General features: G+C 40.7%; 1 protein-coding gene and 1 long non-coding RNA gene across 11 annotated transcripts in view; one reads left to right on the top strand and one right to left on the bottom strand.

The window, feature by feature from the left end:
* LOC103794420 (uncharacterized) overlaps positions 1-20,136 on the top strand; it is a 133,804-nt gene extending 113,668 nt beyond the window's left edge. For all 5 annotated transcript variants that reach the window (XR_008472880.2, XR_008472879.2, XR_013520051.1 and 2 more), the window contains 2 exons: positions 3,994-4,103; positions 19,590-20,136. This is a non-coding gene — a long non-coding RNA (uncharacterized LOC103794420). The remainder of the gene's footprint in view (positions 1-3,993; positions 4,104-19,589) is intronic.
* A 4,498-nt stretch (positions 20,137-24,634) lies between these two features.
* ELAVL4 (ELAV like RNA binding protein 4) overlaps positions 24,635-26,981 on the bottom strand; it is a 95,779-nt gene continuing 93,432 nt past the window's right edge. For 3 of the 6 annotated variants that reach the window (XM_035251407.3, XM_003733444.6, XM_009001199.5), the window contains exon 7: positions 24,635-25,086. In XM_035251407.3, coding sequence (XP_035107298.1) covers positions 24,717-25,086 — 370 coding nt within the window. In that variant the 3' untranslated portion in view covers positions 24,635-24,716. The remainder of the gene's footprint in view (positions 25,087-26,981) is intronic. The other 3 variants (XM_035251408.3, XM_003733442.6, XM_003733441.6) reach the window with 1 other exon arrangement.

Here is a 26,981-nt window from a genome sequence, read left to right as displayed (position 1 = left end):
TTTTATATAAGACTCCAACTCTTTGAAGGCCTTTGGAGGTGAGAGTTGACACTGAGAAGGCCCAGTCATCATTGACAGGACCTCACCAATAATGCAGAGGAAGGGTTTTGTCTGTTTGGTTTCCTGGGAGAGTGCCAGTTTTAGCAGAAAAGGGGAAGAAAATCCAGCCCCTGAGGAGCCCCTGCCAAGCAATTTTACATTCAATGGCTCATTTAATCCTACAAGGACACTGCTCAGTGGATATTAATATCTTTGTTTTGAAAAAAAAAAAAGTGCTTTCAGAGAGGTTAGGTAACTATACTAAGGTCACATATCCTCTTATTCCATCAACAAGTGGATCAAGGACCAGCCCCTTCAAGGTGGTCATGAAGGCAGGGGAGCGTGGGAGACTTTAAGAAAAGTCATTGAATAAGAAAGCCAGGTCTTTGGACTCAAAGTCATTTTGCCTCTTGGAGTCTCAATTTCCTCATCTGTAAAGTAGGAATAACATCAGTGCTACCCATTTCAAAAAATGTTTTTGAGCATTTAAATGAACTAGTATGTGGGAAGCACTTTGCAAATTTTAAAGCTCTGTACTAAAGACCTTTAACCTGAGGTCCATGCCTGAGCTTTGAGGTCTATGAGTCTCTTGAAGATGATGCTAAATTTTGTGTATACAGGCTCTTTGGCCTTTACATTTTCTATTCCCTCTGTCTGGATTTTATTCACTAGATAGCCACATGGCTCCATTCCCTGTTTCTATCACCTTCTAAGTGAGAGGCCTTCTCCAACCACCCTATTTAAAGTTGTACCTACTTCCCCTTCACTGGCTGTATGAGTCAATTTTCATACTGCCATAAAGAACCACCTGGGGCTGGGTAATTTATACAGAAAAGAAGTTTAATGGACTCACAGTTCTGCATGCTGTACAGAAAGCATGGCTGGGAGGCCTCAGGAAACTTATGGTCATGATGGAAGGGCAAAGGGGAAGCAAGTATGTCTTGCCAGGATGACAGGAGAGAGAAAGAGCAAAGGAGAAAGTGCTATGTGCTTTAAAACAACCAGATCTCATGAGAACTTACTATTATAAGGACTGCAAGGGGAAATCCACCCCCATGATCCAGTCACTTCCCACCAGGTCCCTTCCCCAACATTGGGGATTACAATTCAACATGAGATATAGGTGGAGACACAGAGCCAAACCATATCATTCTGCCCTCCTAAATCTCATGTCTTTCTCACATTTCAAAATACAATCATGCCTTCCCAACAGTCCCCAAAGTCTTAACTCATTCCAGTGTAAACTTGAAAGTCTGAGAGACTTCAGAAGTCTCATCTGAGACAAGGCAACTCCCTTCCACCTATGAGCCTGTAAGATAAAAAACAAGTTAGTTACTTGCAAGATACCATAGGGGTGCAGGCATTGGGCAAATTCTTCCATTCCAAAAGGGAGAAATTGGTCAAAACAAAGGGGTTATATGCCCCATGCAAGTCCAAGACCCAGCAGGGTAGTCATTAAATCTTAAAGTTCTGAAATAATCTCCTTTGACTCCATGTCTCACATCTAGGACATGCTGATCTAAGGTGTGTGTTCCCAAGGTCTTAAGAAGCTCCATTTTTGTGACTCTGTAGGGTACATCCCCTGTGTCTGCTTTCATGAGCTGGCATTGAGTGCCTGTGGCTTTTCCAGATGTAAGGTGCAAGCTGTCAGTGGATCTAACATTCTGTTGTTTAGAGGATGTTGGTCCTCTTCTCACAATTCCTCTAGGCAGTGTTGCAGTGGGAACCCTGTGTGGGGGATCCAACCCCAGGCTCCCCCTCTTCACTGCCCTAGTGGAGTTCTCTCCATGAGGGCCCTGACTGTGAAGCAGACTTCTGCCTGGATAACCAGACATTTCCATACATCCTTTGAAATCTAGGCAGAGGTCCTCAAACCTCAGCTTTTCCCTTCTGCATACCCACAGGCCAAACACCACATGTAAGCCTTGAGCCTTGCAAGCCACATCAAGGCTTGAGGCTTGCAGCCTCTGAAGAAATGGCTAGAGCTTTATCTTGGCCCCTTTTAGCCACAACTGAGCCGGAGCATTTGGGATGCGGGGTGCCACATCCTGAGGCTTCACAGAGCAGCAGGGCCCTGGGCCTGGCCCACAAAACCATTTTTCCCTTCTAGGCCTCTAGGCCTGTGATGGGAGGGGCTGCTGTGAAGGTCTCTGAAGTACCCTGGAGACATTTTCCCCTGTTGTCTTGGCTATTAACATTCAGCTCTTCATTTATGCAAACTTCTGCAGCCTTGAATTCCTCCCCAGAAAATGAGTTTTTCTTTTCTACTACATGGTCAAGCTGCAAAATTTCCAAACTTTTGTGATATGCTTCCCTTTTAAATATAAGTTCTAGTTTCAGGTAATTTCTTTGTTTATGCAAATGAGTATATGCTTTTAGAAGAAGCCAGGCCACATCTTGAATGGTTTGCTGCTTAGAATTTTCTTCCCCCAGATACCCCAAATCATCTCTCTTAAGTTTAAAGTTCCACAGATGTCTAGAGCAGGGGCACAGTTCCACCAGTCTCTTTGCTAAAGCATAGCAAGAGTGACCTTTACTCCAATTCTCACTAAGTTCCTCATCTCCACCTGAAACCATCTCAGCCTGGACTTTATTGTTTATATCATCATCAGCATTTTGGTCACAACCATTCAATGAATCTCTAGGAAGTTCCAAACTTTCCCACATGGTCTTCTCTTCTTCTGAGCCCTCCAAACTCTTCCAACCTCTTCCCATTACCCAGGTCCAAAGCTGCTTCCACATTTTCAGGTGTCTTTATAGCAATACCCATCTCCTGGTACCAATTTTCTGTATTAGTCCATTCCTACGTTACTATAAATAACTACCTGAGACTGGGTGATTTATTTTTACTTTATTTTTGAGATGGAGTCTCACTCTGTCACCTAGACTGGAGTGCAGTGGCATGATCTAGGCTCACTGCAACCTCTGTCTCCTGGATTCAAGTGATTCTTGTGCCTCAGCCTCCCAAGGATGGGATGACAGGCACCTACCACCATACTCAGCTAATTTTTGTATTTTTAGTAGAGACAGGGTTTCATCATGTTGGGCAGGCTGGTCTCGAACTCCTGACCTCAAGTGATCCACCTGCCTTAGCCTCCCAAAGTGCTGGGATTATAGGTGTGAGCCACCACACCAGCCAAGACTGGGTAATTTATAAAGAAAAGAGGTGTAATGGACTCACAATTCTGTAGGATGTGCAGGAAACATGGCTGGGAGGCCTCAGAAATTTGCAATCATGGTCAAGGTAAGGGGGAAACAAACCCAACTTCACATGTTGGAACAGGAGGAGGAGAGAGTGAAGGTGGGAGTGTTATGCATTTTCAAACAACCAGATCTTGTGAGAACTCACTCACTACCATGAGAAAATCAAGGGGGAAATCTGCTCTTATGATTTAGTCACCTCCCACCAGATCTGTCCTCCAACATTGGGGATTACAATTCAACATGAGATTTGGGTGGGACACAGAGCTAAACCATATCACTGGCCCTCCTTTTTGCTTTATTCTTCTCCCTAGCATTTATAACCAGTCAACAGTCTAGGCAGTCTACTGCCTCTCTCTAGAATGTGAGCTCCATGGAGGCAGGGATTTTTATCTGGTTTGTTTACTGCTGTATTCCCTGTGCCTAGAACAGTGACAGGCAAATAGTAGATATTCAATAAATGCTTTCTGAATAAATGAATGGGTGAATCAAGACCAAATGCCTCCTTCATTTTTATTTCTTTGATCATTCAATAAATTCTAGTTGGAGGATAGATTGGAGGGAGAGTGAAAGCAGGTAGGCTGAATAATTAGAATGCAATTCTGATCTCTGATCTCCTGTTTCCCCATTCATAAGACAAATGAGCTGAGGAGACCTCAAAGTACTCTTTCAGCCCCACTATTCTATGAATCTAAGAGCTTTTCCCAGTAGAAATACTTGGAAGATAAAATTAATTCTGTCTTTAATCAACAGTTCCTATCTCTGCACGTGACTTGTCAGGGGAACTTTTCTCTGATGCTCACACGATGTGGGAACTTGTCACATCTTCAATCTCTGGGAACATCCTCACCTGAAATTGAAAGGTAAATATTTCAGTTGTGAGTCTCTCTGTCATGACTCAAATAATTTTAAAATTGCTTAGATGTCTTTGCCTAACAATGTTCAGATTGTTCTAATGCAGGGGAAAACGGTAGTTTTAGACACAGTAATATTGATAGCAGCTAGTAATTTCCATGTACTTCTCACAGTGGTTGGCACTGTGAGGATTACCAAGGAGAACTTTTTACTTACTAAAAAGACATTCTATGTTGAGGGCCCAGCATGGTGCCTGGCAATAGAAGATGCTCACTAGATGGTGAGTTTTGCAATAATTATTACCATGGAGTTGGGTTGAGAAATAGCTGTGCTTCTCTCCAAGATGCTATAAAGTAATCAGGCATCTCAGCTCATAGGGATTTTATCCCTAGAAGACCTTTTTAGATAGACAGCTCAGAATTGGCACAATCTTCCCCTTATTCTTTCAGCAGATGGGCTCTAGTGCCTTCATGAGAATCGAACTCCATCCCTGCCCCCAAGTAGCTCCCTATCTAGTCAGAAGGACAATATAATGTGAAATAAATATCAGTTAGTGGATGTCAATACAATAATAAAGGAAGGTTTTGGGTATTGACCTGAGTCCTTAGAAGATCAAAAACGATGTTTCAAAAACTGTACACTGAATCGAGCACAAATTTTGTTTTGTTACCTTCACTTACCAGTCCTAAAAGAAAAAGAAAAGAGAACTAAGTTAGTAAGAAATTATCAACATCTGAAAGACGTTTATTTATGTGATTATTTTTATTGTCCGTTTCCTTTTCAAGGCCAGGGAATTTTATTTTGATCCCAGCTTCTAGAATCATGCTGGGTGCATAAGAAGTCCCAAATAAATATTTGTTGACAGATAGACTAGACTAGTCCAGTCAGTCTAGGTCACTGTGAAAAAGAAATAAAAGTGGGCCCAGTCAAGAGAGAAGCTGGAAGAGACCCCAAGGCCCATAGGTCAGTGGGATGCATAGTGATTGGGGGAAGTTGGGAGAGGGAGGAGAAAAGGTTGCAGAGATTGGAGGGGTGGCAAGATCCTGGGAAGCTTGAACACCAGGCTAGGCATTCTTGCCCTGTGTTCTGAGGCCCTGGAGGGACAGTGAAGGATTTTAAGCTACAGTGAGGCCTGCTTAAACTCCTGCTACAGGACCTTCTCTTTCTTTTCAAAGTTTCCAGGTTTCTTTTGTGTATTTTGCTTTATTTGACATGTCTAGTCTTATTTCAGAGTTGTCTTGGCCAGCCAAAGTCTTTCAGTGAGTGGGAGGGATCCAGTTACCTGCTCTTCCCTTCCCCAAATTCAATGTAACCTAACTCAAGCCCACGTTTCTTCCTATAATTAAACTCAAACTCCAGCTAAATTGGGCAAATATTTTAAAATGACAACTCAAAAGGATGTTTTAGTAATTGTGTGATGAAGATGTCAGATCTTTGTCATTTCATTGCAGCAGAAGGCCAGCTGGGAGGGAAGTCACTGTTTGAGATTTTAATAATGTGTACAATTCTTTATATATATATATATATATATATATATATATATATATATATGATGACAACTGGATGCCAGCTTCACAGAGGATAGATCCAGCTTTGGTTTGGTGTGTCTGTGCTATCTGCCTTGTCTCAGGATCTTCTTTAGTTGATATTAACAAAAGTCTTTATATTAATTGACAAATATTTATTAAGCACCTTCCAGGTTTCAAACACTGCCCTAGTTGCTGCGGCTGGGGAGTCAATGTTGGCAAGAATCTAGGTCTTTACCATCAAGGACTTTTTAGTCTAGTAGGGAAGATTTAACACATGACCATAAGATCACCATAGCAAAACAGCTATCTTAATATACTATGTGTGATTTGCATACATTTTCTCATTTAACTCTCACAGTAATCCATTGTGGTTGTCAGTTTTGCCCCTATTTTGTAAGACAAGAAAACCAACTGTCATGTGGTCAGTAAGTGGTACAGTCAGGATTTGAGCTTAGGTCTGACCCCAACCCCATGTTCTTTCCATAATGCTTGTGTCTTATTTTAGAGCAGAGCTTTATGGTATGTATGTAGGATGGGGATGGGAGAAGGCCAGCCATGCAGTACATCAGGTGTCCTTAGAAAAGAAGAAAGAGCAAATGGAAAATGGAAACTGGCTAACATAAGGAATGGGGAAACTGAAAGAAATAGAATTGTTGGTCTGCTTTGCAGGTGGTCAAATCACCAAGCTCCAGGAGTGTAGGGGCTTTATTTCAATGAAAGCAAGGCCCAATGTTTTAGGGTTTCTGTCAAAAGACAGTGATGTGGAGGTACAGTGGAGCCCCAGACTATCCTTAGTAGAGAAAGTACTCCAAAAATGGCGTTGACACAGGGAAAGGCCTTGGGGAACTAGACTAGATTCCATGCAAGGGTTAGGCAAGATAGGGAGAGAATATGTTCAACTGACTAACACACTCTTGTAAGCATTTGCTGATTTCCCCTGGAGTTGCATGCAGATTCATTCCACTATCATTTACACTCACCATATATCGCACACACATCTCTCCATGGATATGACCCACTCACTCTGTGCTAATCATAAGGTTGTCCACAGAGATATCACTTATCTTCCCCTTTCAGGCATTTTTCTGCTCACTTGTATTTAGGCATGCCCATATGACTTACTTTAGTTAGTTGCATATGTGAAAGTGATGCCTGCAGAAGGTAGCTTTAAGAGTCAGTGCAAGACTGAGCACATTCTCTTTCCCCTGCTGTGGTGAAAGCCAGTATCAGTCAAGATAAAGCCTTCATAATCCTGGGTCCCTGAGTGACTACAATGAGCAAGGCCTCCCTGGTGATCCACAATGGATATCTAATGAGAAATAAACCTTTGTTGTTTTAAGTCATCAAGACTCTAGATTTGTTGTTATTGTAGCATAACCTAGCTAATTCTGACTGATACACAAGTTACAGTCTCTCTGGTTCATTCAATCAACCATCCATCAATTGATCCATTTATATTCATTTATTAATAAAAATTTATTAATCCTCAACTATGTACCAGCCATTTCACCTACTGGCTGATGGGAATAAAGCAGTGAACAAGATCAAGTTTCCATTCCAATGTAGCTTAATTTCTACTGTGGCAAACAGACTCTCTCTCCCTCTCTGCAACCTCTCTCTCTCTCTCTCTCTCTGTCTCTCTCTCTCTCTCTCTCTCTCTCTCTCTATATATATATATATATATATATATAGATATAGATAGATAGATAGATAGATAGATAGATATAGATATATATGTATGTATAAAACAACAGTATTAGTGGGACAGGCGGTGAGAAGTGGTCAGATTTGGGGTTATTTTTGAAGGTATTTTGCTGATGTACTGATGTGGAAGATGAAGAAAGAGAGAAGGTGTTACTGTGAAGTCACTCATTCACTTTGATGCCTCACCCCCATCTCATCTGCAGGATAACCAACCCTAGCCAAGAGATGCTGTGGGGCTTCCATCTTAGCACTTGTACACTTGGGATTTTCCTCAGGGATCCATGTCATCCCTAGTCCTTTTCTCTCTGTTTATCTTGATTTTCTGGTTTCTGGATGGTTCATATCTACCTTTGCTTCCTCCAAGGTATTTGTGAACTATCTCATGCTTTTTCCAAGACCTCATCTCTCATGGGTTCCTTATCGGAACTTATACTGGAGGAGGTGAAGAGAGATGGTAGAGGTGCCACTGTTATTGAACAAAAGGGGCTTGTTGCCTGATGTGCCAGAAGTCAATGCTACGACATCGACTTTTTTTTAGAAAAGAAAAGCTTTGTATTGAAAGTTTACTCTTAAGGATATAGGAGTCAAGCCCAAATCTGTCTCCCTGTGCTGGCTTTAACCTAGTGTTTTTACTAGAAAAGGCTCAAGGGGGTGGATTCTGAGATTAGTAGGTGACTGGTGGGAGGAAAGGGGAGGTCTGGAAATTCCTTGGGCATGCACAATTATGTCTTCATGTTAAATCATGGGTTGCATGTGCAAATTCTGGAGGAGTTAGTATGAAACGTGGTGATTGTGATGTCAGCAAGCTCGCTCTGCACAACCTCCAGTCAACCATCTTGGTTCTAGCTGATTTCAGTCGAGGAGTTTCAGTGTTTTTGACAGGTTGTTTTTTTCTTCTCTGCCATCCTAAAAACTAATACTTTCTGTTAGTCATTTATTTCTTTAACTCTTTAGGACACAGTCTCACCACCAGGAGCTTCTGCCATAGAGAGAATTTCTGAGAAGGCTCACAGCCCAATCACTGCTGGGCCACTGGATTCTAATTCCCTTCTGACTCCCAGGAGCTTCTGGCTGATCTGTCTATCCTTCACAGAGTTTGGGCCACCCTTGATGACAATGTCCCCTACAGAAAGAATCCAAGAGAACCTCACACTTCAGCAACAAGATTTAGAATCTAGAAATTGTTATTATTTTGGGATGTATGTGATAAGGGAGAATTGGGAGTCAAGGGCAAAACCAAGATAAAATGGGGATAATTGAAGGTGACAGTCCCTGAGATGAGAACACCTCAGGAGGCACAGAGTTCAGGGGGAAGATACTATGTTCTGTTTGGGACATGTTGAGTTGACATGTCCAAAAGTACCTGTTGACATCCAATTGAAGAGGTCTAACGGATACCTGGAAAAATAGGTTCAAAGATTGAGGCTGAAGATATAGATCTGTCCATCAGAATACAAATTACTTATAGTCATGGGATTGGGTAAAATCTCCCACAAAAAATAAGTATAGACATACAAGAAATTGTCGATAAGGGAACTTGACAGAAGGTTTCCAGGAGAAGTCTAGAGAGAACAGCATGGAGGTTCAATTATTCAATTGAACAGACATTTTTGAGTACCCACGGAGTACTCTGTGCCTGACTCTTGTCCCTGTCCTAAAGTCAGAGGGTGGGGATAGAGTGCCCATTGCTACAAGTTCCATATTATCACTCAGGGCTTGCAGTATGTGAGGGGCTGCTTTTCATTGCAATCTTATAGGGACTTGGTTGGCAGTAGTGATTCTTATCAGGTCTGGTCTTAGCAGGGCCTAGAATTGTGGTTTGTAGAGAGAGATATATTTTAACCACAGATAGTGTCTGCCTTCTGAAACACCCATAGAGACAGTTACACTATGTGACATGAGGTAAATACAAGCAATTACTAGATTTATAGCTAAGTTAGAATAACCAATCCACTCCTGCTTTTCGTTAGTTGGTTAGTTTTGTCAAACTCACAATAAAACCCTGGGTTGGACCAAGAGAGTGAGCCACTCTAGTCCTTGGCTTTCTCTATAGCAGGAGGTGCAGATGTTGGAAGCTGGAGGACTCTCTGGTGCCCCTCCCTTGGCCTTTAACTTTTACCCCATCCTCTTCCTTTTCTGAGGCTTGCTGGGGCTCATCTCTGTACTGAATGCAACAGTGTCCACACTTGGCATTCAAGGCTCTTCATGACTTAGCCCTTGCCTACTTCTCCAGCTCCCCGATGTCTCCCAGAACCCTTCTCCTTTTCCTCTTGGTTCTTTTGCCATGCTGGCCATTTGTTGTTTCCTAGAACCCATTAAGCCCATACCTACCTCTGGGCCTTTCCATCAATGTTCTTTTCTTGGCTCTTTCCACAATGGCTCATTCCATCTCATTTCAAAGTCATTTTCTCAGGGAGAGAGAACCCGTTCATTATTTTCTAAGTAGAACCTCCCAGTTATCTTACTCCATAGGAAGTTCCTTCTTATCCCTTATTGCAATCTGTAATAATTATTTTATTTATTGAATGAACAGGTGATTAATTTAGTTATACCTTTATTTGGGAAATATTTCTTGAGTACCTACTAAGGACCAGGCAGTCTTTTAGGAGCTGAAGTTATAGTAGTGAACAAAATAGATACAAATCTGTACACAATGGAGAGACTTTTTAGGGAATAGAAGCAAAAAAATGGAGCTAAGTGTAACTCTAAGGGATTTGGCCTGAGTGACTGAGAAGACAGTGCTGCCATTTGTTGACATGGAGAAGAGAGCAGGTTGGGTGGAAAGGGCAAAAAGAAACTGGGTGGGTTTTTTTTGTGGTGGGGGGCAAGTTTAAGATGTCCTTTAGGTAGTCAGGTGGAAATGCATATTAGGCAATAGAATATGTGTCTCCAGAGTTCAGGAGAGAGGTCTATGCTAGAAATATATTTAGAAGTCATTACAACATTAATTATCTTGAAAGCCACGACATTAGATGAGTGACCATGGGGAGTGACTGTAGTTAGAGAAGAGGTCCTAGAACTCAGCCTCCAACATTTACAGGTCAAACAGAGGAGGTGACTGTGGGATGACCAGAAAGGTAGGAAGAAAAGATGTGAAATGGGGAGTCCTGTAAGGCAGGGAAAGAAGGGGTTTCAAGGAAGAGAAAGTGATTGGCTGAGACAAATACTGTTGCAAGATTGAGCACTGTGAGGACTGAGACTCACCATGTGGATTTAGCAATGGGGAGATCAAAGATGACTTTCACAAGAGCAGTTTGGGAAGAGCAGTGGGGCAGCAGATCTCACGAACATTCAAGGGAGAATGGGGAAAAGAGAAATTGGACAGTGAAAATCACTCTAAGAAGTTTTTTTTGTTGAGGGAATACGTAATGAAAGGAGTTACGGTAAAGAGGGAGTTTTTTTTTAAGATGGGAGAAGTAAAAGTATGTTTGTATGCTTATGGGAATGACTCACTAGAGAGGGAATAATCTAATGATGCAGGGTAAGAGAGGAGAACTGCTAGATCAACGTTCTTGAGTAGGTGAGGGGGGATCTAACACAGGTAGAAGAGCAATGGATAGCTCACCATGGTAACAGGAGAGAGGAGGAGGAGGGAATTAGTGGGAGTTCTCTTCTGATTGATTCAATTTTCAGTGAGATAGGAAGCAGGGTCTTCTGCTAAGAATGAAGGTGAGGGAGGTTCTACAGGTGTTAAGAGGTTTGAAGAAAGAGGATAAAGTAGGAAAATGCCACATAGGAGAGAGGGAGAGTGATTGGACTAGAGAAATACAGTGTGAGCTTCAGGCAGTTTCAGGGCCCATATGAGGCTCATGGTCACTAATGTAAGGGAGCCTGGTCAGCATGAATATGTGTTTTCCTCTTGCAGTACATGTTCATCTGTGGGGGGTGCAGGTACACAGTAGATGAAGAGCTTTGGTTGAAGCAAAAGAATACAATGAACTGAGGGAGGGGTGAGGAAAATGAGAGTGTACACAAGGGAAGGATTATATATTTTATATGGAATTTAAACTGGGTAGAAAGGGAAAGAGGACACAGTGGGGGTGAGGGACAGTAAAAGTGAGTTGAAGGTTCCAGGAGGGTTGAAGGGTTATTTTGAGTCAAGATAGTAAAGGGAGTGAGATAAGAAGTAGGTATTGACAAGAGGATGCTTACAATTGAAATTAAGGTATTAAAGCCTAAGGAAGGAGCAGGGAGGGCGTAACTGAGGTGGAAGGAGGAGTGTAGGTTGAGGAGCCAGGGTATCGGAAAGATTGTCTTTGTGCATATTGAAATCAAGAATTATGGCAGATGTAGTTTGGAAATCTTTGTGTGGTTTGGGATAGTATTAATGGGATAAAAGGTACATGTCTGGCACACAGTGGGTTGTCAATCAATGCAGTTTAGTCAGTTATTCATCTAATATTTTTTCAGAAACCTGGGACTTCTCCCTCAGCAGCTTCCAAATTGTGGAGTGTTACAGCATTGCATTGGGGATGGGGGTGGGGTTGGGAGACACAGCTGGGGCATGAGCCTGGCCTCAAGGGTCCCTGCTGCTGAGGTTGACCTATAGACAAGGGTCTGGGCCCCCTTCTGGCTTCCGGCTGGGCTCCCACCAGAGCTGCATGCCTTTGGCTCAGCGGCAGCCGCAGCAGATGGCAAAAAGTGGGTGGGCTGGGGGTATCTGCAACTGATCCCACAGCCGCCGGATTAATGAAGCCTCGTGCCCGCCTTCTTTTCTGCAGCATGCCAGCCAACAGTAGCTTCCTTTGCTGGGGTGGGTTTGTTTGCAGGAAATTTTTGGCAGTGAAAGCTCAGCACCTGATTGAAAACTTCCTCTCCCCCTCATTTCTCCTTCTCTCCTAGCTCCTATACTGGTTCTAATGTACTCTGAGGCCTCTAGCTTGTCCCTGGGGTTCCTCCTGGTGTCAGGCTGATGAAACTGAGACCAGGTAGTCCTGCTACTACATTTACTGATGGAGAAACTGAGAGTTGGAGAATTTAATTATTCATTCAGTAGCAGGAAGCTCAGGACTCTATGTACATTTCATGCCCTCTCGTGTCTAGCTACATACCTGGGTTGGCATAGATCTCATGAATAAGAACTTGGATTGCTTATATTGAAGGTTGAGGCATATATAAGCCTATTTTATGGGCATTGAAGTCATGGGGATGGTGGCATTGCATTGGAATCCAGATTATAATAAGGATAATGGGGGCTGCTGGGAAAAAATATTTGGTGAGGAGAAAGTCCAGCACTGATGACCAGAGTAACAAATGGATTCAGGGCTAAAGAGTACTAGTTGTAGGCACTGTGTGAAGCTCTTCTTAGCCTTCTCTAACTAGGCCCTGCCAGCAAATAAAAAAAATATATTTTACTGAGTCATTAAAGATCCAAGCAACTCTGTGGTAGAACTGTTCCTTCCTCATCAAAATGGGTTAAAAGTAAGGAAGGGTGCATCTTTGATGACAAGCAAGAGTAAGAGCAAGAGGGTGGGTTCAAGAGTTGGGGAGAGACAGAGGAGCTCTAGAAATGTGGAGGTGGGCAAAGATGTTCACATATCCTAGTCAGTATGATGGCAGGAACTGAGGCATCAAGGAGCATTGGGGGTCAAAGATAGATCAGTGCCACTGGATGGGCATCCAAGTGGAGTCTTGGATGCATGGAAGACTGATGCAGGCAGCAATAAGTTGATGAAAATCTGGGGACAGGTGGTGATGGAGCTTCTAGCAGTGGAGACACGTAGAGGAACATTGGAAATCTCAGTGCATAGGTAATGGTCAAGTGGGATAGAGCAATAATCAGACTTAAACCAGAGAGACAAGTTATGTAACTTTTTTTTACACAGCAGTACACATATGAAAATGTTTGTATGGCCCAGTAGGGTAGGGGGACAGGCTGTTTGGGGCCAGAGATCAATCGCTTGGGGACTCTAACAGCCCAGGACCCCACCCGTTGGATCAGAGGGTTAAGGAAATAAATTAAGCAAATTAGTAAGGAATGTGTTCATTGGTTGGGAAGCTCTTCATCAAGGAGTGTATTTTTCTCAAATAATAAGATGTTGAGAGGAGATAATCCAGGGTTGCTCTTGCAGCTTAGGGATACTACTGAGGACATAGGTTCTCCAGGTGTTTCTAACCTGCCATCATGGCTTTTGTCTGTTTCTTCATTGTTGCAATATGGCACTTGCAGCTTTAGATATCACACCAGCATTCCAGATGGTAAGAAGGGAAAGGGAAAGGAGGGCAATGGCAGAGGGAAAATAGTGTGCCAGTTGAGTTTTCTCCCATTTAAGGAGATTTCCTAGAAGACTCACAAAGGACTTCTTACTTCTCATTGGCCAGAGTTGTGTGATGTGAAAGATGTTTTGTAGCTAGACATTTTGTTGCCCTAATAAAATCAGGATTTTGTTAGTAAAGAAGACCCACTGATTTTTCTCCCGCTCCACCTTCCACCAAGTCCATGAGATCCAAGGCTGATGATGCTATGATGCTAATATGGTGGCAGTATCTTGCTTCCTGAGGGCCCAGAGTGATGAATGTGTGCTAAGAGAGTAGATATGGCAACCACCATCAATTCTGTCCCTCTTCTCACCAATGCCAGGAGCCAGGAAGGGCCAGGACTGAACATTGGCTTCTTCCCACAACTATCCTTTTTCTAACTCCTGCTTTATGAGTAATGTATCAGTTTTCTATTACTGCTATGAAAACTTACCACAAATTTAGTGGCTTAAAACAATACAAACTTATTTTCCTATCTGAAGGTCACAAGTTTAAAATCAAGGTGTTACATGGGCTGTGCTCCTTCTGGAGGTTTGAGGAAAAAAATCAATTTCCTTACCTTTTTCAGCTTCCAGAGGCAGAATGCATTCCTTTGCTTATGGGTCCTTCTTCCCCTTACTCCAATCTTCTGGTTCCATTGTTGCTTCTCCTACTACTCACTGAATCCTTCTGCCTCCCTTTTAAAATGATTCTTGTGATTACATTGGGCCCACCTGGATAATCCACGATACTCTCCCATTTAACTGATTCACATTTGCAAAGTCCTTTTAACCATTTAAGGTAATGCAGTGGTCTGAATGTTTGTGGCCCTTCAAAATTAGTAAATTTAAACCTTATTCCTAATGTGGTATTATTAAGAGGTGGGACCTTTGGGAAGTGAGTAGATCATGAGGCATTCACCCTTCTGACTGGTATTAGTGCCTTTATAAAAGGGCTGAGGGAGCTTGGTCACCTCTTCTACTATGTGAGGACACAGTAAGAAAGTGCCAACTATGAGACACATAGCAAATCCTCACCAGACATCAAATCTGCTGGCACTTTGATCTTGGACTTCCCAGCCTCCAGAACTGTGAGCCATACATTTCTGTTGTTTGTAAATTACCCATTTTAAGATGTTTTGTTATAGTATCCCAAATGAGACAGCCAGGTGGGAGGGGAGGTCCATGGAGAAACTCCATCCAGCCTGTCAACTGAGGTGGCGCCTGGAGAAGTTCATGACATTTGCAGCAGGGAGGAACCTGACACCTCCTCTTCCTGTGTGGGTCCTGGGATTCAAATGGCCAGCTGGGAAGTGCTCTAGCAGGTACTCTGGCCTTGTGAGAGTCCCTGTTTCCCCTTTTCTTCCATTTCACTCAATAAAACCCTGTCTTACTCACCATCCAAATAGTCTGTGGGCCTGAATTTTCATGGCTGTGGGACAAAGAACCCTGTCTTTAGCAGAACTAAGGAAAAGACCTGCAACACAAATAGGCTAAAACAGATAACATATTCACATGTCCAGGGATTAGAATGTGGACATATTTAGGGGGCCATTATTCAGCCTACCATAACTGCACACCTTCAGTGGCATTCTTTTTGTGCATAATTTTGTACTAATGAACGGGGCACACTTCTTGCCATTGATGAGCTTATGATTTAGGGGAGAAGGCATAGAGGCAGACAACAAACAATTCTACAGGGTGAGAAAGGACTTTGGGAACCCAGAGAAATGGTATATAACTTTGTCTAAGAGGTTGAGGAAGGAGCTCCAGGGGAGAAGATATTCATGTTGAATTTTGAGGTATGTGTAAGAATTAGCCAGATGAATAATAAGAATGATAGCAGTAGTAATAGCAAACATTTATATAGTCATTACTATCTGTCAGGTAGTGTTTTAAGCACTTACCACATTTTAATGCATTTGACCCTCCCAACACTAAATAAGGCCCTTATAAGAGACCTTATAAGTACTGTTATCGGTCATCTCTGTTTTACAGATGAGTGTAACAGTCAAGGTTCTCCAGAACCAATAGAGATGATAGATTGACAGATAAAAATATATAGGTTAGATATAGATTTATGAGGGGGGGTTTATTATTTATTATTGTTCATCAAAATGAGTAAACTGAGATTGAGAGAAGAGAATGCATTGGTTAAAATGTAGGCCCTTCCCATTACTCTTAAGGATCAAAGTCCTTTCTGTGGCTTGCAAGATTCTTGATAATCTGGTCCCTACTACCACTCCTGCCCCAGTCCCATTCCCCTCTCCACTGCTGAGTCACTGAGTTCCTCGCAGCCCCTCAGCTGAAACATCGCTCCCCTCCACTCTGGCCTTTTGCCCGTGCTGTTCCCCTGGCCTGGGATAGGACACACAGTCCTCATCCTTCAGATCTCGGCTCAAATACCACAGTCTGAGAAAGGGTGTTCCTCCTCCTCAGCCAGGCAGGAGCTGTTGCTCATTGTCTGAACATCCTGCACTTGACCTTGACAGCACTCATCCCAGCTGTATATAGCCATCTTTGTCATCCTCTCATTGTTTCCTTAGTGACACAAATATTTGCTGACCCTATGAAAAATGTAGGGGCAGGTGAATGTCTAGGAGTCCACAGGAGCAAGACCATCAGAGGCCATCTAGTCTCACGCATTCCTTTAACTTCTGGGAAATTGAGAGGGCCAGTGACTTGCCCAATATTACAAAGCAAATCAGGGCAAAGCTGACGATTCTGACTCCTGGTCCTGGATCACTTCCATTATTCCTGGTGGGATGCTCTTTGCCTCACTCCAATGCTACCTGTCCAAGTCTGCTCTATCTTCCATGAGACAGCTAAGTCCCAAACATGTCTAGGATGCCTTTCTTATTGTAGTTCAACCTCACCCAACAAAGTTAGAATTGACTGCTCTTTTCTCTGTGCTCCCCAAACACCCTGCAGATTTGCTCTTGCCCTTCTATGCTCTGCTTACACCTGAGCTTTTCCAAGGCAGGCACCATGCCAGATTCCTCTGTACCCATGGAGGCTGCATGCAGCAGTACAAATATGGTATGTGAGTGTGCTGTAATACAGGAAAATAGAGAGATGTGGGATTGTCAAAGAATCCTTAATCCAGCCAAGGTCAAGAAAGGTTTCCAGTGGGCAGTGAATCCTGAGCTGAACAAACAGGATTGGTCAGGTGGGTGGTACATGCATGCTTTGAGAAAAATGTGGGTTTGGGGTGGAGGAAAGGGCATTTTTAGGAGAGGAACCCTAATATTTGTGGAATAAGATGATAACTAGTTGCATAGAGTGATGTAGAGGCTGAACAACTCAAAACCCTTTTAAATTTCTCAGAGATTCAAATGAGGAAGTTGAACTGACTTCCAAGGGCTTTCCAGAGCTAAGTAATCAGGCAATGACAAGGCTGATTGTGTGACAAGCAAGAGAGGACTACCCTTTACAAATGGTTTAATTGGATTCATTTCCCGTCTTGGCTGAGACAGAACTTTTGATTCTTTCTTGTTCCTACAGCCAAGAGGAGTAGGGCTTAGAAATATTTGCCCTTTACCAGATATTTACTTATGAACCCAGGGCCCTCACTTCCCTGCTTGAAAGCCTTCTGATGCTCTGCCTTCCTAAAGATGTTCCCTGGCTCAGCCTGCATAACCAACGCTTTCCCTCTTATTCCTGTGCTCTCCCTTTCCACTGTTGCCCGCCTAAGCTCCTTAGTGTGTCCTCAACCCCTTTACTCTGAGGCAAAATCCCTGTGACTCTTTCATGATGCTCCCAGCAGTCTAATTATCAGCAGTGAATAAGATGGAGTGGCTGACACAGTAATGGCCAGACACCAGAGGAGGGACCAATGGGGTCTCTGGTTGCTGAGGGCAATCAGAGATTCTGCTGGTAAGTGGCTGGAGTTATTGTATTTCAAAAGCAGCTTAAGTTCCATGAGGCCAAGTGAGATTCCCAGCAACTTATTTCCACATGTATTCCTAGTATTTCTTCCCTCTCTCACTTGAAGTGACCAAACAGGATTTCTTGGTTCTTTGCATATAGGGGCATGCACCAAACCCACCTCTCCCTGCCGAAGGGCCTGGCCCAAGTGTTCTTATGGGAACTCATTCTGGCCATTGTTTAATTCCTGCTACTCTTCATTCAGTGCCAGGAACTTGGCATATTTTACTTCTAATCCTCCCTTCTCTGATCAGGAATCTCAGAGACATTAATTTTTTTTCCCCTGGGACCCAAACCCAGAACTTCTTCAGTAGAGCTAGTCCTCTTTCCATCAGGGCAAACTCTCCTTCCTTCCTGGGTCCAAGAATACTCTTACTCCCCACAGATTTTAAAAGTCTCCTAAAATTCTCCCTACAATGCAGAAGGTACTCTGTGGCTAGAAGATTGTTCCACAGGTCTTGTCTTTGTAATAGAACTCTAAATTTCCTCTCTTGCTTTTTTGGTTTTCTGTTATAACCCATTGCACAATTTCATGCACAAAACAGGTTACCAAAAAAAAAAAAAAAAAAGCTAGACATGTTTATTCATCGTCATGCCCCTAGCTGAGTATCTGGCATATGGCAGCTGTTCAGTGTAAGGGTTCTAGTGTAGACACAGTTTAGGCTGATTTCCTCAACCCCCACCCTGCTGTACCTCAATACCTAGGTAGATGATCAACAAATGGTGTCACATTGAAAGCCATCAATATGGTTTAGTAGAAAGACGTTGGATAGGAACCAGAAGACTTTTGTGCAAATTCCCACCCTGCAACATACTGTGCAACTTTGGGCAAGGTATTTAACTTCTCCGTTTTTGTCAGATGTAAAATGGGGATTATGTTATATGCCTCCCAGGATTGTTCTTAGGATTCAGAGGCAATACAGATAGTGAAAGAAGTGGCCACTATGGTGCTCTTGGTCCACACAGTGGACCTATCTGTGGACCACAGTAGGACCTATCATCTGGGGAGACCCTTGGGGCCGGCTCTGAGGGTCCTTAAGTTGGCTTGTTAACATTCTTACCTGTCTGTTCTATCCTCAACTCCTTTCTACCTCAGTGACTTTTGGTGGTTAAAATAGACCTATTAAGAAACTAATTTCATGTTTAAATACTGCTGAACAACAGTGCTGAAAAACTATCACTTAGTTTTCCTTTGTTAATTTGCTTATAAACCAGTGTTGTTTGGTTTGTTTTTCCATTAAAGATTTGGGGAGAGGGTTAGATTCAGGCACAGTACATTAATATAATTTCCTTTATTTCTTATATAATAGGACTTGTCTCACCTTTAGTTGAGGTGTGGACCACTTGGTAACTGTTTCGGATCTAATTCTAACATAATTGACTTGGAGCCAGGGTATATAACTGGGGATCTTGGGGGTCAGACAGACCTGGGTTTGAATTCTGGCTTTGCCACCTACTTACTCACTTTCACAAAATACCTAATCTCTCTGAGTTTCTTTTTGTTCAATGTAAGTGAGGAATGATACCCCTCACTAAGACTATATACATAGAGTGCCTGGCATAAGAAAAACTTAAATGCCAGTGCTCTTTCTAGAAACAATTTTTTAAATCTTAAGGACTTTGCTGAAAACTGTTTAAAATAATTACATGGCACACTGGAATGTCATATGAGTCCACTTTGCATTTGAACCACTAGTAGATTAAGCTGAACTTGCATAGAAAAACCTTTTGGGAATTAACCCGGGGTTGGGAGATTTTAAGCCAGTTTTCATTCTGCTGCCGAAACAAAAAGGACGAGACTGGAGAAACACTATTCCTTTAATTGAAGGAACACTTTTATGTTCTCAGGTCTATTTTAATCTTAAGTGCCGATTATGTGTCATTCTCTCCTGTTAACAGACACTTCTGTAAGTGATCTGCACAGAGAGAAATATGATTCTTACATAAATACTGTACCATGAGAAATTATCTTATTACCTAATATGCCAAAAAGCTAATAAGATAAGGGAATGGTACGAGTCATTTTTGGACAATATTAAAACTTGATTTCAGCTCATGGAAATAAAATGTAATTTCCTTTTATTATTCTCTTCTTCAGGTAGAACAAAGGCAGTGAAGGGTGCAAGGATATTAGAACTCTGTTCTGTGAGCTTTCATGAACGCTGTGGAAGGATCCAGGCAAGATGGCCTCAAATTAAGATTTTAATGACTCTTTGGTTTAGAAAGCACACTCTTGTTGTTAATGCTATCTTATCAGGTGTCTTTTTTAATTTACAGATGAAAGTTTAAAAAATTCATAATTACACAAACACTTGCCTCTGTGTGTTTGCATGTATGTGTCTGTTAAGGAAGAAATGCATAGTGCCTACAGGAAGTAAGGGCAAAATAATTTCAAGGACTGAGAGTTTCTGGAATTACCTTATGGTAAAGGCAATTATGTGCTGCATTTTAACAAGGTTAAAAGCATCCACACCCAAATACTGACTCAAGGAGACTCTGGGCCCCACAAGACCTTGTGAGTTTCAAATGTACATATAAATGTTATACTTTGGGGGTTAAAATGTTTTATTTACAAATGAGCAAAGAATGATTGATCTTGATGAAAGACATTTAAACAGAACCCTAGCTGATAAAAATTTCTGGCAGTAACCATCATTTGGTCAGTGTTTGATCTTCGGTAATAGAAGTAAGTTTTGATGCAGATGGTGATGATGTGGGGTGGTTTTAGATACAAGCACATTTTTTTTTTTTGCACTCCTCCTATCACGACAGAAATAACAGTAAGTAAATGCCGTCAGCTTTCTATGACATGCAACTTTTCATCCAAGCAAAATATAACATACCTAGGACCTCAAAGAAATTTAATAATGTTAGTATTCTTGTGATTTGTTAGACCTTTTCCACAAACACCTATAGAAACTATATATGTTTGCCTGGAGATTTAAGGTAACAGGCTTATACTCGCAACAAGATGAATTTTTATTAAATGTTAGGCAGACACATTGTGCTGATGCTGGAAACTGTTTCTGAGACAGTATATGTAGAATGTCTTCTATGGATATTTTCAAGACCTCTTTAAATACCTACATCTGTTTGTAAAACTTTCAGCATAGATCTGTAGGAGGCAGGTGAATGAACTATATGAACTGGGAAGACTGTACCAACTTTGGATATCCCCCAAAAAATGCAGCTGTCTATTTAAAGTATACTAAAATGACACCTTTAAGGAGCAAGGGTGGTGATGACTGGCGACTATCATAGGTTTGGCAGCAACATTTTTAGACCTACAAACATGGTTGTGAAGCTGTGTTATCCCTGTGGGAAACTATTCTTTTGAATGCCCTTTTTTTTTATTCTCCAGTAAAGAAATACAGGAGCTGTCTTTAAGATAAAACTATAAAAAGAACCTTTAAGTTCAACTATATGAGGTTCAGGCTGACATAGAGGTTCAATATTTAGTTTGGTTAATTAAATCCCATTCTTTGCCCTGAATTTAATTATTCCAACCAATGTGGTAACTTAATATAATAATAAAAAAGAGGTTAATTAGAAATAGAAGAGAATCAGACTATTTGTTCATCTGGCTCAGTGGGGGCATTTCATGAAGTGTCAGTTTATGGATGGCAATGTTTCACAGAGTATGAATTTTCAGTTAGTGAGAAAATGAAAATGAAAGACAGTAGATCATCAATGAGTGATTGTATCAGGAAATCACTAAAAAGCTAATCTGTAAAGTTCAGGGCATATTTTAAAGTGACTTCATGATAATATAGATAGTTTTTCTTTCCCTAGGTTGAGCTTAAATCATATTCTTAAGACATAATGAGTAATTCCTTGTTTAGACTTTCTATTCAAAGGTAAGAAAGCCACATATTTGCTACTTTTAAACAAAAATAAAAAGGTGACCTTTCTTTCTTGGCTGTCACTTTCAATGCAAATGATCTGCTTTCTTAATATTGCTCAAGTTCTGCAACCTCAATGTTGAGGTGCTGTGCAGTAGAATCAGACTTGGACTCAAATCACAGCTGGAAACTTGCTTGTGGTGTCAAGTTACTATTCTTATTGCGCCTCAGTCTTGTCATCTGTGAAATGAGGATAATGTTGTCTATACCCCTTGGGTTGCTGAGAATAAAGTGAGAGAATGTAGGGAATACCATACCATACCGCCTGCTTGTTACACAATAGATGCTCTGCAAATGGTGGTTCCCTGTCCTCTGAACAAGTCACAAGCCTTCTTATAAATGAATAACAGATGCTAATGTAACAACACCAAAGGTAAGGCCAAGTGTTCTGGTTTAGCCACCAGGGCAGTGCTCCTCAAACTTGAAAGTACCAGTGATTCATTCACCTGGGATCTGGTTAAATGCAGATTCTACATTTCTAACAAGCTTCCAGAAGATGCTGATACTACTGGTTGGGGACCACCACACTTTTAATAGCATGGAACCAGAACAATGACTTCTGAATATCGAACTGACTTTAAGAGACTGGACTAAGTTGTAAAATAGAATTTTACTCTGCCTTTTTTTTCCTGGTTTAATGATAAAAATAATGGGGAAATCTGAAGATGGTACATATAAAAAGTTTGAATAAACACATTTAAAAATTTGGGAAGTCAGATCCATTCTACACACTTTCATTTATTGTCTGGACAGATAAAGTACAAATAATTCAAACACAACAAGATTATGAAAAAAAAACAGTTACAATACTTTCCCTTGGAAATCATCTAAACTAGCAAGATTAACATGAAGTCATTCATTAATAACTAAAGTATACAACTGCCTGGTCCTAAGATTTTTTTTCCTTTTTTTTTCCCCCCAAGATTGAACACGTTATAGAGAAGATTTTGGCATGCCTTTTTCCCACTAATGCTTAGCAAATGCGTCAAAACTTTGCCAGCAAACTGCGTTCATTCATAGCAGGTGACGTTAAAAGATTTTCCTGAATGTTGAACAAGTGTTCTCCAAACTGAAATCTGGTGTTATATATCCAAAACCAAAAAGAGGAAAAAAAACAGAAAAAAAATTGAAAGGAGGAGTCTCTGATGCAGCCTTGGTATTCGTTATCTGTCTACCACTACAACGACTACTACAAAGTTTGCCTCTTCAGTGTGAAAACAACAGTCCTGTCTACATGCACTTAGTGGGTTCAGCATGGGAAAAAATGCACAAAATAAGCACAAGTTATAAATAACCATAACGTTTTATTACCATTAAGACTAAACTTGTATTGAAAAGATTTTATATAACAAGACAAGAAAAGCAATAGCAAATTTAACTATCAACTAGATTATGCATAGCGAGTAACTGTTTCTATTACCCAGGGAAGAGCATGAACCCTTGTATTTTTTTGTTTTGTTTTTGTTTTAAATATATAACCGTACAAAGCACAAACATACTAAAATGATCAGTGCACTGGACGTGGGAGAGTGCTCCCTCAGTCATTTTGTTCCCTTAGCTCTGTTTTGTTTTCCCCAATCTGAGTTACATTAAAATAAAGACTCAGTTGTTTTTATTTTTCTACTGTGCAGTAAGAAAAAATATTCACAACAAACATGACAATATATCAAACAATAGTTCTACACAAGTTACCTTGATACCTCTTTAACTGTCACTTAAATATCATAAGAAAACATTTTAAGACATATACAAACAAAACTAGCCAAGTGTTACAACTTATAATAAATTAACCCAAAGAAAAAAATAACTTTATATATATATATTTATATTGTATATACACATACACACACAACAGAATGACACAATAATATGCTTCTTCCCATAGTTTAAGTAAACAAATAAGTAGTCTAGCCAATCTAGCTATATTTGATCTCGGCCATAGGCATCATCACATCTGCGATTAAATAAATAAGTGTTTCAAGCAACATAAACAGTGGTTTCAAATGTACCAACACAGCCCAATTCTATCAGCATGGGCTACAAAGTGAATTTGAAAATTTCTTAATGAATTTAAAGCAAATGTATCTTTTGTTTTCCTCTCCTAAACACATTACATTTAACTATGATACTAAGATATGTAAATAATTTTGTAGCACCTACTGCTCAAACTAAGGAAGTTTTAGATCAAAAGGAAAATTAATCTTTTTAATTTTTGTTCTGCTGACATCCCATACTGATGACTTAAAGAAAAACTGTCTTTCAACTCATCTCCTTGCTTTTGGGTTTTGACTGTGGGGAACTGTGGTACCCTGGGTAGAACGAACACTCCTTTCCCCTAGTAATTAATAATTGTTTTTTAATTATTATTACATGCTATGAAAAGATATGAAGATCATCTGTTTATAGCCCATCCTTCAAAAAACAGTCTACGAATCCAGTTTAAAACACACATCTTGATCTCTAAAAAGTTACCAGTGCAGTATGAACGCGACAAAGTTGTCAATTTCCCCTAAATTAGCCAGTCAAAATATTTTTTTCTCAAATCCAGATTCTCTTGTAAAAATTCTTTATATTTTATAAAAATAGATTTTTCTTGAAACCCATTTTCAGCAAAGAGACCACCTCTTTGGCAACAATGTTAATGTTATTAAATTGTTAATGTCATCAGGTATCCCCCTTGCCCCCATCCCCTAACAGAAGACTGTTTTAGTTCACATGATATAAAAGAAAAAAGGAAAAATAAAAAAATTTGCAAAAGTTGTTTTTTTTTTTTTTTTTGCAATTTTTATTATTCCTCTTTAATTTGTGTGGGGGTTTTTACCAATCTGATTGGATCAACATTTTGACAAAAAAGAAAAATCTTTTTTTCCTTTCTTTGAATCCCATTACTTTGTAAAAATTGTTTCATTTTTATTATTTTTTTTGTTTTTTGTTTTTCTTCTTCAAATGAGCGAATGGTCATCTTAAAAAGACCCACCTTCAAGGAAGGTAGTAAAGTTAGCTGGCTGGGTAAAAATCCCTGCACATCGCTATCTATGTATATTATATTCAACAACGACAGCTATGAAAGAACATTCAATGCATCAAAGGTATTTTTTTGTTTTTTTTTTCTTTTTTTTCTAAGCATTATAAAATCCTTTCCTGGTACACCTCAGGATAATCCAATGTTTTAATACTTAGGCAACACTGGCTTATAAAGTCCATGGTTGAATATAAGCCTTGTAAAGTTTGTTTCTCTCTCTTTTGTGTATGTGTGTGTGTGCGCGCATGTGTTTTGTTCGTATATATTTATATATATATTTTAGTAAATAAGAATGGGAAATTCAGGACTTGTGGGCTTTGTTGGTTTTAAAGGAAACTTGCAACACTCTGTCTCCCAGGCGGTACCCGTTGAGGCTGGCAATGGCCATGGCCGCCTCATCATAGTTGGTCATGGTGACAAAGCCGAATCCCTTGCACTTGTTGGTGTTGAAGTCACGGATCACTTTGACATTGTTCACTGCTCCAAAGGGGCCAAAAAGCTGCCAGAGGACGCTCTCATCAGAATCAGGGGACAGGTTGTAGACAAAGATGCACCACCCAGTTCCTGTGTGACCAGGGATGTTCATTCCTACAAGGCTTGTCATTCCATCAATGGTAATTGGGGAGAACCTGGGGGGACAAGCAGAAGGGGGGACTGGTCCAGACATCAGTCTGACCAAGGATAACACACAGATGCACAGACACAGACACGGGGCAGAGGGCTAAGTGAGTGTTTGCAGGAGAGTCTTCAGGGTTCAAAAACCAAAATGTAAAAACTAATGTCTATGGCATTTCCTCTGATGGGAATGGCTTGATTGGCTGGGGCATGTTCATGCTGAGAGAAAGACCTAGGTCAATTTCTAAAAACCATGAGGGACTTTCAGGGCTCCCAGAGCAAGGCTCTAAAATAGTTCTATCACAGTATATGCTCATAGAGCACCCCACCCTGACTCCACCCCACCCCCAACAACAGACTATGTGCTCTTGGGGGAAAGGGTCTATTTCATTCATTCTGTGGCTCTATTAGTTTATTCAGTGGAGCACATATGGGAATCTCACAGATATAGTGACACATAGAAAATGCTCAATAAATATTTATTGGTTGAATAAGTGACTAACTTTGGCCAGTACTTGGGAAATTTTATTTTTTCTTAAGGTGGATTAGAGGATGACCCTAAAGTGCTTAAGTCTACCATTTTTGCATTCCCTTGACCTATGGTTGTCAAAGATTTCTTGGTGAGGATGGAGATATACGACAATGAACAGCCATGTCTTGCTATTAAACAGATGGGTGGCTCATGTTTCATTTAGCATTTATTCAGAAGGGTTGCCCCCACAAATGCAGGCAATAAAAATAAAAACATATCACTCCTTTATGCTGTGTTATCCGGAATTTATTTCTAAGCAGCATTGGAGCAAGATTTCAAGTGGTTTGTGCACTTATATATCTTGAATAGCTGCATATTAGAAAAGAATAAAAATTGTTATTTGCCCTATTGCAGCTGCTTTTATATTAGGCCTAGGAATCTTCTCAGTTTTTGTGTAATCCTGAAAAGAAAAAAAATGACCCTTTAGATTCTATTCACTGTCTGATAAAATAAATCCTTGTGTGATTTGAGATGGATGCATTAGATGAAGCAATTAGGTTTCCAGTGCCTACAGCAGAACATTTGTTAACGTTTTGTTTCATATCAAGCTTATATAGGGATTTTTTTCTTTTTTTTTTTTTTTTGAGACAGAGTCTCTCTGTCACCCAGGCTGGAGTGCAGTGGTGTGATCTCAGCTTACTGCAACCTCCGCCATCCAGGTTCAAGCAATTCTCTTGCCTCAGCCTCCCAAGTAGCTGGGACTACAGGCATGTGCCACCATGCCCAGCTAATCTTTTTGTATTTTTAGTAGAGATGGGATTTTGCCATGTTGGCCAGACAGGTCTTAAACTCCTGACCTCAGGTGATCCACCCACCTTGGCCTCCCAAAGTGCTGTGATTACAGGCATGAACTTATATAGAGATTTTTGATGCTGTACACTGACTAGTTTCTTGCTTTTCATTTGGCCGGGATTTTACTGGGGGAAATAGGAAAAGGAAAGGAAGCAAAAACTAGGGAAGAACATGGTGTAAAGAGTGAGTTACAACTGTTCTTAAAAATAAGCAAATATTCTTATAGATTTGAAAGTCCAATTAAAGAATAGTTCTCTAACTAGAATTTGAATAATCAAATGGCTACTGAATATATGATAAATATAATAACTCAATAGATAATATTTTTGCTATTATTTACTAAGTCAATCTTCCCTCTCGTTTAAAAACAATTAACAAGAAAAAGCCAAAAAATATCATGGTACAGATTCTAGAACTGCAAATCCATGTCTATTTGTAACTTTTATCATTTCTGGATTGACTTTTCAACATTTTCTCCTCCAACCAGGTGAATTGACCTGAATTGACCTCTTTCTGTTTATAGATAGAAAACAGCTAAGTATTTATTAAGTATTAAGTCAAAAGTCAGGGCCAGCAAAGAGATTGCAAGTACAGCCTCTATCCTAGTTGGTGGTAGCTAATTGCAGC

This window comes from Callithrix jacchus, chromosome 7 (assembly GCF_049354715.1).
Source record: "Callithrix jacchus isolate 240 chromosome 7, calJac240_pri, whole genome shotgun sequence".
In the NCBI taxonomy this organism is placed as follows: domain Eukaryota; kingdom Metazoa; phylum Chordata; class Mammalia; order Primates; family Cebidae; genus Callithrix; species Callithrix jacchus.
This window is presented reverse-complemented; position numbering and strand designations above follow the sequence as displayed.